The sequence below is a fragment of the Orycteropus afer genome, unplaced genomic scaffold (genome assembly GCF_000298275.1).
Source record: "Orycteropus afer afer isolate SDZICR_OR568_19922 unplaced genomic scaffold, OryAfe1.0 scaffold00345, whole genome shotgun sequence".
In the NCBI taxonomy this organism is placed as follows: Eukaryota; Metazoa; Chordata; class Mammalia; order Tubulidentata; family Orycteropodidae; genus Orycteropus; species Orycteropus afer.
In genome coordinates, this window is record NW_006921932.1 from 2,640,101 (window position 1) to 2,653,286 (window position 13,186).

The 13,186-nt window shown below is 37.8% G+C and overlaps 1 protein-coding gene across 1 annotated transcript in view; it reads left to right on the top strand.

The window, feature by feature from the left end:
* FOCAD (focadhesin) overlaps positions 1 to 13,186 on the top strand; it is a 502,178-nt gene that overhangs the window by 89,760 nt on the left and 399,232 nt on the right. Inside the window, exons 6-7 of the mRNA XM_007952545.2 lie at positions 3,300 to 3,504; positions 8,127 to 8,333. Of these exons, the coding sequence (XP_007950736.1) occupies positions 3,300 to 3,504; positions 8,127 to 8,333 (412 nt within the window). The remainder of the gene's footprint in view (positions 1 to 3,299; positions 3,505 to 8,126; positions 8,334 to 13,186) is intronic.

Below are 13,186 nucleotides of genomic sequence, written 5' to 3' on the forward strand. Positions count from 1 at the left end.
AGAAGAGTTGATGCTTTTGAGTTGTGGTGCTGGCGAAGAATGCTGAAAGTACCATGGACTGCTAAAAGAACTAACAGATCTGTCCTGGAGGAAGTGCACCTGAAATGCTCCTTGGAAGCGAGAATGGCCAGACTTCATCTCACCTATTTGAGTCATGTTGTCAGAAGGGACCATTCCCTGGAGAAGGATGTCATGCTTGGTAGGGTGGAGGGTCGCTGAAAGCAGGGGAGACTTTCAAGGAGATGAATTGACATGGTGGCTGCAATGATGTGCTCAAGTACAGCAGGGATTGTGAAGCTGGCGTGGGATCGGTCAGTGTTTCGTTCTGCTGCATGGGGTCACTATGAGTCGGAAATGACTCAACGGCACCTAACAACAACAACAACTTTGGTCATGTCAGAATGGACTGGTCCCTGGAGAAAGGTCTCATATTTGGTAAAGTAGAGGGTCAATGAAAAAGGGGAAGACCCTCAATGATATGGATTGACTCAGTGGCTGTGAGGATGTACTCAAGCATAACAAGGATTTTGAGGAAGGCACAGGAACTGACAGTATTTTATTCTGTTGTACATAAGATCGCTATGATTTGGAGCTGAGTTGATGGCACCTAACAACAACAACAATATGGATGGAAACTGAAGATATTATGCTGTATGCATTAAGGCAATCACAAAAGTACATATATTGTATGGCTGCACTTATTTGAAAAGACAAGGAAGGCAAATGTTTAGAGACCAAAGTGTATGACTGGTTACCAGGACTGGGAAGGAAGAGGGTAAGAAGGGTCAATGGTGAGGGAAATATCACATTCATTAAGGGTAAGGTTGCATAGTTGATTATTATAATTGCTGTGAATAAGTTGCATGTACACCTGTAAAAGGTTGAATTGGCAAAAGTTGTACAGTAGATATATTTACTACCACAAAAAAAGAATAGATGCTGAACATGCTTATATACAACCAAAAACCTCGTGGGATTCTGTGTCTTGGTTTGGAGATTTGGGGTCATGGATTCATGGGACATCACAGTTAATTGGCTTAATTACATGTTTAGTGCTTCTGTTCTACCTCCTAGTTTATTACATAGTGCCAGGTGTCTTAAAAGCTTGCAAGCAACCATGCAGAGTATAATTGGTCTCTATTGGCCAGTTCTTCCATATGGCAGTTCACATACACTTTGTCTCATGACATTGACAGCTATCTCCCACAGTGCAACAGCTCTCTTCCCACTTCTTCCCCATAGTCACCTCTTCCCTCCCATGCGCTCCTGCCCCCCACCCCCGAGCTGTCTCCCGTGTGTACACAGTCCTTCTGTTCTCCCATGATTGATCTCTCCAAGGAGTGTATTTGCCTAATGTAAATGTTCAGTCATATGCCTGTCTTTTGTTTGGCTGGAAGCCACAAGAGTGAGTTCAATTCCAGACCTGAAGGGAAACTAGAGGCCATAGTCTCAGGGGTTCCACCAGGCTCTGTCAGACCAGCAAACTTGATCACTTTTTTTTAATGATTATGATTTTGAGTTTTGCTCTACATTGTTCTCCCACTCCATCCAGGATCTCCTACATAGATCCCCCTCTGGGTGGTTGATAGTGGTAGCCAGGTACCATCTAGTTCTTCTGCTCTCTTCTCATATAGCTTGAGGATCGCGTGGTGTACCATTCCCTTGGACTAACTGTTTCCATGAGTCTCTGGTTTTCTTTATTCTTCTTTGCTCTGGATGAGGAGAGACCTATTGTTGCATCTAGATGACCACTTGCAAGTTTTTAAGATCCCAGTTACTACTCGCCAAGTAGGATGTGGAACAATGTTTTTACGTAGTATGTTATGCCAACTGAGCTTGATGTCCTCTGTGACCATGGTCCTGAGCTTACAGGTCGAACTACTTGCTCCCTTTGGGTAGCTGGCTCTGGCCAAGAAGTGACTAGAACCTTGTCCCTTGTTGTCAGCTCTATGATATACCTGGAAATTCTTATGGAACATACAAATACACTTGCAGAAACATTGCCTGCCAACCCCATACATGGTCATGGGCACACTGCTTACTGCATAGATACACCTAATTGTTCAGCCTGTCCACCCATCTGTCCACCACCCATCTGTCAGTGTTTGGCAGGCATTGACAGCACAATACTGTATATACAAAAGGATTTATCTTTGTTGTCTGTACCTCCCATGCATCTTTGTCTTCCTCTTCCTCACTGCTACCATGTTGATCACTCACATTTAGTACGTGGCCCTTCCCATCACCTGAATCAGTGCTTGTCTCTACCTATCTGACAGTGTTCTCTCCCCTCCCCTCCCACCCCTGGTAAACAAAATGTCCTTTCATATGTAAACCTTTCCTTACTTTTTACAACAATGGACTAATATGATATTTGTCCTTCTGTGATTGACTTATTTCACTCAACATGTATTATGCTCTTTTAAGAATTATTTTTATGGGATCAGATTGATACCAACAACTGGAAAGATTATATAGGAAGCTTAGGAGACAGTGAATTTATTTTAATAGGGAAGAAAGAACTTAAAAAAGGAGGATAAGAGTGGTTAATAAATTCTATTATAGTCAGTGTCACTAAATGGTATGTGTAGAAACTTTTGAATTGGTGTATGCTTTGATGTGGCTATACTCAACAACAACAACAACAACAACAAAATTAAACTACATATAAAAAAATATTACAGCCTAGGAATTCCAAGGAGCAGTTATACTCTGTCCTATAGGGTTGCTATGAGTCAGAATTAATTCCATGGCACACAACAACAACAACAGCATTTTGATTGGGATTATATGAATCTAAAGACATAAAACATGATATATTGTGCACTATATTTGTTAACAAGTTAACAAATAAATGCTAATTGTCATCATAATCTTCTTGGGATATTGTCTGGCTTTGTTTTACATAGGACCTTACCTGTAGAGCTTTTCCAAAAATGGATGCCTGTGTCATATTCCTAGAGAATGGATCCTGACATCTGTTATTCTGAAAAAGGTTCTTGGATGATTTTGATGTTCATCAAAGACTGATTTTGGAGATGTAGATCCTATCTTAGTGTTCAGAGACTTTTATGTTCCTTGGTGTCAGACTTAACGATCTTCAGGTTTTAAATCATTTTCACTGACACACAAAGAACTGTTTGACGTCGGTTTAGATGGGTCAGTGTGCAATAGAATAATCATGAATCTTGATGGTATGGTAGTATGCTATTCCATGAACTGTAAGTTGGTATTTGTCACTTATCTTCTTGGTCCCTACATTTAACTTAGTGACTGACTAATAACTGTGTGAATTACAGGTCAGAGATTCCATGTATTCAGATAATGGCACCATTTCTGTGGTACCTATATTGTGAACCATCCCAATTACAAGACTATGCTAAACTTCGAGTAGCCCTGCTAAAAGTTTTACTTCAACCTGGAATTCTTTATGACAAAGAACAACCATCAGTATTGGAACAACACATACTTCAACTGTGTTGTGACATGGTTCCGTGTTTGCAGGTAAGGTCTTTCATTGTCCTTTTTTAGTATTAGCTTTAACATCTGCATCAGTAAGTATTGATTGTTATTGTCATACATAAGGTGGTTAAGAACCTAAACGATTTGGCAAACTCAGATCCAATTCTAGCTCCGGAGATGCTTGCAATATTTTAGAGGAGATAAACAAATCTAGAGTCAACGTTAATATATATATGATAATTAAATTCATAGAAACATAAGTCAACATCGTTCATCTTGGGATTAGTAGGTGTGAAAACTTTCCTTTGATAATTAAGAAAAACTTTCCAGGAAAAGGAATTTGGATTGAGGCTCTCTAGCCCTGTAATAGACACTGTGAGAATTACAACAAAAAATTCGACCACTATGTATAAGTTACAAAAGGTTTCTTCTGGACAAATACAGCCTTAGGGATGCAGGACTTGGTCAGTTCAGTACTGGATGGATTCTAGCTCTCGCATGCCGCCTTGCAACACATGTGATGGCCCTCACGCGACCTCCATTGGGTTTCCAAGGCAGTATATCTTTACGGAAGTAGATTGCCCAGTCTTGCTTCCATGGAGTGGCTGGTAGGTTTGAACCACCAACCTTCTGGTTAGCAGTCAGATGCCTTAGGCACTGTGCTATCAGAGCTAGTAAGGAAGTTAGGACAAGCATATAGATTCTTCTAATTCAAAGTAGGTGGATTAAAGTTGTTCAACAGAGGTGTCAATAAATATTGAGGGAGTTGAGGGGAGAAATAAATCTGAGCAAATGTCTCTATAACTACAGATTAAAAAAAAAAAAATTCCAGTTGCCAGTGTATTGTGATTTTAGTGGAGTGATTCATTTATCAGGCCATCCTATCCCATAATCGAGGTTTGTCGCTTGTCTGGAATCTGAACACCATGCTGCTTAGTTGATGGAGGGAATCTGTGCCTATTTTTCAAAGTGATCACTTGAGGTCACAGATGACCTGTTTTAAGTATGCCTTAGCAAGGAGTGACTAGAGTGGATCTTTTCCTTTGTGCCTCATGAATGGGCTTTCCTGTAATCAAGCCAGGAAAAGTTAATGGAAATGTATCCTCCCGTGTCTTTTTCTAAAGCTTTTATGTTGTGTGGGCACTAAAGCAAAGTATAGGCAGAAGAACATCTTGAGCTGAGGTGTGCTTTTTTACACCTTGCCTATATCGTCCTGTTCTCTGCTTTTTGGTAAATGCTTGCCTTTCTCTTTAGGTACCTGTATTGATAAGCCAAGAAATCAGATCTGTGGAATATTTCTGAGAATCTATGGTTTGTTAATATAATTAAGATAATCAGATCTTTTAGTGACAGGAAGTAGACTATTTTGCAAAGTAGTCATTTCTATGATTTTTTTAAAAATCTTATTGACCTGTATTTTCTTTACGCTTTACCTATTAATCTCCATTCTTCTCAGAATGAAACAAAATAAGCTTTCAAAAAACCCACTGTGTCTGTCTTGTCTTCTTTCTTTCTTTCCATTCTTTCTCTTCTTCCCTTCCCTTCTTTTTTTCTTCATTAATGGTACTGCTTCATAGGAAATGGGGAACTCTGGTGGCATAGTGCCTAAGGCATTTGCCTGCTAACCAGAATGATGGCTGTTCAAACCCGGCAGGAAGTTGGGCAGTCTACTTCTGTTTGTGATACTGCCTCAGAAACCCAATGCGGGGTTGCTGTGAGATGGATCTGACTCAATGGCAGTGAGTTTGGTTTGGTTTTGGTCACAGGAAATGGTTTCTAAACTTTTCACTGTCTTTGCCAGGAATTGTCTACTTTATTGGTGCTCAAAATGTGCTGCCATTAAGTAGTCTGCTTAGAGGTGAATGCAGTTCTGTATCTGTGGACTGACTCAGACTGAATGCTAGGATCAGATTTACTTTTTTGTGTGTTTTTTTAGAAATGGCCATGCCCCTCTGTTGACCTGTGTGGAGATGGTAGTCAGTGAAAGGACTCCTCCCTTTTTTCCTTCTCATACCAGTTACTCCTCCATTTATATTTGTAGAATTGTCTGTTTTTAATTTACCTGCCTTAAAACTCATTCTGTGGACTTTAACCCCAGTAGTTCTTTCTTAATTGTGACTCTTGTCCTCTCATATATTATCCATCATAGATGATATATTTCTTATAAAGATAGAACATTACTTAAAAATTATTCTTATTAAGAATTCTGATGATGCTAAAGATCAGAGTGTTTGATGCTAACTTTTCGAGGTTGTTTTTGTTTAAAAAGTTTTCTTGTGGAAAATTTAAAATATGATCATCCCTAAATGCCCTCATTACTCAGGTTTAACAATTATCAGTATTTTGTCCAGGATGAATTTTGTGTTTATAGATTTTGCCCTTGAAAGGACAAGGCAAATTTCATGATAAAAGAGGATTATATACCACTTCTAATAGCTAACATAATACGTTACACACATAGTAACACGTTTCTTTCTTTAAAAAAGAAAAACATTTTTCTTGAGGTATAATTTGCACACCATAAAATTTACTCATTAATGATATATAACTAAATAAACAGGCATTTTATTAGTGTTGTAAACCAAATTTTCCTGAAAAACAATATCAAAGGGTTTTTGATAAAGGATCAATAGAAGGTATGTACTGTAGTGTCTTCATATGAATATTCTTAAATTTGGATGTTACTGAATACCCTTTGCCATTTTTTTTTGATCAGTATTTTTTTTTGTCCAGTATGAAACTTTCCTTTCTATTTCACTACTACCCCCCACAAAGGAATAAGTACTGGGGAGAAAGTCTTAATCCAACTCAAATAGCTAATCTTCAAATCAAGGAACCATATTGCCGGATAAACATGAGACTTCACTTTCTTTTAAATACCTTTCTTTTCTTGGTGTCCTTTTGACTTTCCCACTGAATGTTTACAAAACAGCAAAATATGGTAGTTACTGGACTCATTAACAATCTGTGATATGTAGATGACACAGCCTTGCTTGCTGCAAGCTAAGAGGATTTGAAACACTTACTGATGAAGAACAGACTACAGCCTTCAGTATGGAATATACTTCAACATAAGAAAAACAAATCCTCACAACTGGACCATAAGCAACATCATGATAAGTGGAGAAAAGATTGAAGTTGTCAAGGATTTCATTTTACTTGGATCCACAATCAACATCCATGGAAGCAGCAGTCAAGAAATCAAATGACATATTGCAATGGGAAAATCTACTGAAATAGATGTCTTTAAAGCATTTACGATCAAGATCTCGCTGTGAGGACTAAGTCACCTGACCCAAGCATGATATTTTTATTTGCCTCATATGTGTGTGAAAGCTGGACAATGAATAAAGAAGATTGAAGAAGAATTGATGCTTTTGAATTTGATGATATTGGTGAAGAACATTGAATATAACATGGACCACCAGAAGAAGAACAAATCTGTCTTGGAAGAAGTACAGCTGTAAAGCTCCGTAGCAACTAGGATAGCGAGACTTCATCTCTTGTATTTTGGTCATTATATTAGGAGGGACCAGTCCCTGGAGAAGGACAGCATGCTTTGTAAAGTAGAGGTCTGTAACAAAGAGGAATATGCTCAATGAGATGTGGGTGCAACAATGGGCTCAAACACAGCAGTGATTGTGAGAATGCTGCAGGACTGGGGAGTGTTTTTGTTCTGTTGTATATAAGATTGCTGTGAGTCAGAAGTGACTCAGTGACACTTAACAACAACAACAACACTGGACTGTTTACATTTATTTTTATAGCTTCATATTTTCTGCCATTTTTGCCCTTCTGATCTTGTAATATCTTTTTTTTTCCCTCTTATTTTCTGGGAACTAATTTTTTTTCTCTGTTTATAACTTACAGTCATTTTGGGTTATTATGGTGGTAACCATTTGTGAAAGGTACAGCTGGTCAACTGTAAGCTTCCCTTTGATGAATTTAACAGACACAAGACTCCTGATTGAAGCAGATGGTTCATTGTTTGTAATCTCTGGGAAATGCCAATGTGACTGTGAGCAGCACCATATCCTTAATACCAATTCTAGAATTTTGATCAGAACAGCTGGGTTTGAATTGAATTGGAATTTTCAAGAGCAACCAAGTCCTTCCTTTCTAATATATTAGCCTGTTGAGAAGACACACTACCATTTGAATATGGCCTTCATTACATTTGCCAAATATGGAAATGATGCTCTCAGTTAAGACTGTCTGAGCCACAATATATTGCAGATGAAGCATTTAGTAGTGCATAAGAATTACATGCTGACCCTTTACTACCAGGTATCTATGTTGGAATTACAGAAAGAAGAGCATATTTGGAGAGCTCAAAAATAGCTTTGATTAATTTCAGCATGTTGCTACTGTCATGTAATTTGTCTCAAGACGTGTACTCAGAGAAGCTAGAAAAATAAATGAATAGACTTTGTGCCAGCTAGCAGTAACAAAAACAGTAACAAATTTAATTCTGGTTAGTGACAAATGGAGAAATCAGAACAGTATGGTTTACCTCTCATTGAATTATGTCACTTTTCATCACCTTTAAGTCTTTTTTGGCTTTAGAGAAGAATATTTTATTTTCGGAAGCTTCTCATGTACCCTAAAATTGTCCTTTGGTTTGTATGTTATTATAATATTATAAAATGACTTTTTAAAAACAGATGAAAGATTTGGTACAGACAACAGAGGTGATACTGTTTATTGAGGAAGTATATTTAAGCCTTTTGCGTCATCCCATCTTCTGGAAAATTCAGCTTATTCAGATGACCCTTCAGCTGCTTTGTGTCTGTGAAGTCAGCTTAAAGATAACTGGAGAATGTTCATCTCTAATTCATCTTTTAGAGCATGGTGTTGAGCTTCTGAAAGAGGTAAGATTAACGTATATAGTAAGAAATTTTAATATCAGGAGCTTTCAGTCTCTGAGTAGAATGTACTTAGTTTATTGTACATCAGAGTTGCTTTGATGCATTACTAATACTGCTTACTATAAAAATGAATAAATACTCTTTGGTATTAGTTATGAGTCTACCACTAGGGTATTTTTTCCATTCACTCATGCAGAGCATCAAAATTGAACATTTACTATATGCCAGTCCCTATGGGCAATGGCAGGCTATTAAAGACCTTTCAGCAGAGAGGCCCCCTCATATTTTTTTGTGTGGAAGAGTGGAGAAAGGTTTGGAGAAGGGCCACACTAAAGGGTAAGAAGTCAGGAGGGACTAATTAGGAAAATGAGAATGGGAACAGGAAGATAAAGGAGGTGAAATCGGTAGGGTTTTGTGATTGATGGGGAGGGGGCTCTTTGGGAGAGCCTCAGCTCTCTATTTTGGGTATTAGTGGTATCATTCACTTTGACAAATGTTAGCTCACACTGGAGGGAAGATGATGAATTTGGTTTTAGATAATCTTGGTTTAACTTTTGTATGCATCATAGGTAGGTGGGTATATGATTTTAAAATTCAGGATAGAAGGCTAGGCTAAAGGTATAGATTTACAGACCTCTGTTTTGAGCTGGATGTTTTAGCTAAGGACTGAATGATAAGTCTTGTAATGGAACTCTGGAGGTTATTGACATTTGGAGTATACAGAAAAAAAGAAGTGCAAGAAAGTATGGCTGGAAGGATTGTATGGCATGCGGAAGTGACACATGACATGAAAATCAAGGGAAGAGAATATCTGATTAAGGGGTCAACTATGCCATGTGCCATGGATGGGATGGAAAATACTCTTGGGATGCAGCAAATTGGAGGATGTTGTTCACATTGGAGAAAGCAGTATATATTTTTTAAATTGTAATTTGGTTGCACTTTTATTAAGGAGGTTTGTTTTACATTCAACTGTTCATATGCATTTTGTTTCATGATACTAATTGTAATCCCCACAAGTAACAGCTCTCGTTCCACCTGCTTGCTGAGGTTATCCCTTCTCTGTGTCCTTTTTACCTCTGCATTCCTGTTTGTCTAGCTTTCTCCATGCAAAAGCTGCCTTTCTGATCTCCCATGGTAGACTGTTCTAAAGTGTGGATCTCCCTGGTGTAGCTTTTCAACTTGTAGGCCCGTCTGTTGTTTGGCTGAGAGTTAAGCCATGGGACTGAGTCCAATTCCAGGTCCGAAGGGTGGCTCAGGGCTGTAGTCTTGGGGGTTTCACCAGTCTCTATCTAACAGTAATCCTTTTTTTTTTTTTTTAATGTTTTTGATTTTTGTTCCACGTTTTTTTCTCTCACTCTATCCAGGATCTCCAATTTTGATCCCTTTTCAAGTGGTTGGCATTGGTAGCCAGGCACCATGTAATTCTTCTGGTCTCAGGGTCATGTAGGCTGAAGTTCCCATGGTCATTGGTCTCTGGGACTAATTGTTTCAATGTGTCTTTGATTTTCTTCACTTTTCTTTGCCCTGAACAAGGACAGACCAATAGTCTCATGTCAGATGGCTGCTCACAAGCTTTTAAAACCCCATTCACTACCAACCAAAGCAGTATGTAGAACAATGTTTTTTTTGTACTATATTGTGCTATTTGAGCTTGGTGTCCCCATGACCATGGTCATGAGTTTGCCAGCCCAGTGACTCACTCCTGGAGGAAGCAGTTTTAGTACAGTGTTGGTGGTGGGGATGAAATTGGCATAAGGATTGAGTGACAAGTAAAAAAGTGGAGGCAGTGGTTATGGACTTTGACGGAAAGTGGAAGCTGAGTAAGCCTCAAGTAAGTCATTAGAATGGTTTCACAGTCTGTGAATTTATAGATAATATTATATAATTACATATTATGTTATATTTTATAGTTACATACTTAAGAAAAAAAATCTACTGACATCGAGTTGATTCCAACTCATAGCGATCCACATTGGGTTTCCAAGGTGTAAATCTTTATGGAAATTGATTACCTCATCTTCCTTCCATGGAACAAACCTTCTGGTTAGCAGCCAAATGCCTTACCCACTATGCCATCAAACCTCCTTAATTATCATATATAATATATAAAAAATATAATACCATATAGTTTATAGTATATAATTATTATATAGTAATAAATATATTTTATATAATAGATATCTTTATACATTAAATTATGCCTGTTATAATATATAATTATGTATTAAGTTATATGAATATGAAATTATATAATTATATAATTATGTTATATAACATGTTCCTATATTATATTACTGTGTTATATGATAAATGGAATCATATATTGTTGTATTAGTTATCCAATACTACTATAACAGGAGCTATGGTAGCATAGTGCCTAAGGCACTTGACTGCTAACCAGAAGGCTGGCGGTTCAAACCCACCAGCCACACCTTGGAAGGAAGGTTGGGCAATCTACTTCCGTAGTGATACTGCCTTGGAAACCCAAGGAGGGGTCGATGTGAGTCGGGTCCAGCTCAACGGCACGTAACAACAACAAAAACAACAACAACACTACTATAACAGAAATACTACCAATGAGTGGCTTTAGCAAACTGAAATTTATTTTCTCACAGTTTTGGAGGCTAAAAGTCCATATTCAGGGTGCCTCTTCTAATGGAATGCTTTCTCTTACAGCTTTGGAGAAAGAGTATTGTTTCTTCTGAGCTTCTGCTTCTGGACAGTATTCATGTGGCTTGACATCTCTTTACCCCATCTCTGCTTCTAGTTTATTTAATCTCTTTATATCTCAAAAGAGATTGAGAGAGGTTATGATTTACAATACTTATTTTTTTGGGGCACAATGTAATTAATAACAATTATATAATTATATTAAATATCCTAGGTATAATATAGTATGAATATTATGTAGATAAATATGATTTATCAGAATTTATGTGTCTTAACTGTAAACATAATATACTTAGGTTAAGCCCCTAATTTTTCCCATGTGCTTGTACTAGATTCACATGAATTGTTGTTGTTACATACTGTCGAGTTGGACCTGACTCACAGCGACCCCTCCTTGGGTTTCCGAGGTGGTATCACTATGGAAGTAGATTGCCCAGCCTTCCTTCTGAGGAGTGGCTGGTGGGTTTGAACCACCAGACTTCTGGTTAGTAGTCAGATGCCTTAGGCACTATGCTACCAGAGCTCCTCATGTGAATAGTAAACAAAATTATCAATTGTAATTTCTTAGAATTTAGTTCCTTTTACTATTACTCTCTGATGATTTTTATTATATATTCCTTATCCTCCCACCATTTAGCATATATTTATTGAGCAAACTCTTTGCTATAGGAAAAATAAAGAACAACAACAACAACAAAAACCAGACAGGATTCATAAAGTCCCATCAAGTGGTTCAAACTAGTATGCATAAAAATCACCAGTTTATTAAAAATGCCAGTGCTTGGGGCCATCTCCTAGGAATAGTGAATTAGCGGGTCTGAGAGAGATACAAACATCCACCTTTCAGCTAAAATCCTCAAAAAACAGAAATCAAATCCTTTGCTGTCAATTAGATTACAATTCATAGAAACCCTATGGAACAGAGTAGAATGGTACCATAGGCTTTCCAAGGCTGTGCATCTTTACAGAAGCAGAGTGCCTCATATTTCTCCCACTGAGTGACTGGTGGGTTTGAACCTTTAACCTTTCAGTTGGCAGCCAAGGACTTAACCACTGTACCACCAGAGTTCAGCTTGTACCCTAGCTGAATTATTTTTTGGGAGGCGTCCTTAGGTGATTTAAAGGGAGCTCTGGTAGCATAGTGCCTAAGGCACTTGACTGCTAACCAGAAGGCTGGTGGTTCAAACCCACCAGCCACTCCTTGGAAGGAAGGAGGGGCAATCTACTTACGTAGTGATACTGCCTCGGAAATCCAAGGAGGGGTCACTATGAGTCGAGTCCGACTTGACGGCACATAACAACAACAACAACAGGTGATTTAAAATTTTTTTGTTTGCATTTAAGGCAGACACTCTTCTAACCATCACCTTTTCCAGCCACCTCAGAGCTTCTTTAGGTGCCCAGTCTAATCACAACCTCTAAAAGTAACTACTTATCTTGACTTTTATAGCAATTGCTTCCTTCTTTGTATTTGTAAATACTATAAAATAGTTTTCATTTTCTTTTTTTAATCTTTCAGTTACCTTTTGATCTAAAGGCATAAAGGTGGCCCCCATCCATCCCCTCCCCTATCTCTTTGTTTGCAGATTATGTATTAAAAAGCCGTGTTATTTCAACTGTAGAGTTTTCTACATTCTTGCTGTTGCTGTTTCTCCCTCAATATGTAGTTAATTCTAGCAGCTTGATCAGATTCAGGATTGTTTTGTTTTATCTTGCTTTTTTTTTTCTTTCCCCCAAGACTATAGGGAATGGTGCTTTCTTTCAAGAGGAGGCACATAGTGTGGGTTTGTCTTTCTTTTTATGGTGTTAGTACCTGTCAATGCTCAGTGCTTACTTCTATTAATACATTAGGAATTAAAGAAGTGATAATGTACAGTTCTGCCATTTCTTCATTTATTAGCTGGAATATTTCTATAAAAAGCAACTCCCCTCACTGACTATGTGGTGAGCCAGTGGTAGAGTTTACATAGGAAGAGTGGGATAAATGCTTGATTTTTTTCCACTTTATTTATCAATTAAAAAATTGTATTATGAGGTCATAGATTTCAATATACTTGATGTGTTTCAATCTATTGCAGATATTGTCCTCATCAAAGCTCAAATTATTCCATTTTGGGTCAGTAGGAATCTCTTCATGTTGGTACTTGAGTACAATTAAAAAACTTTTTTATATATATATATAT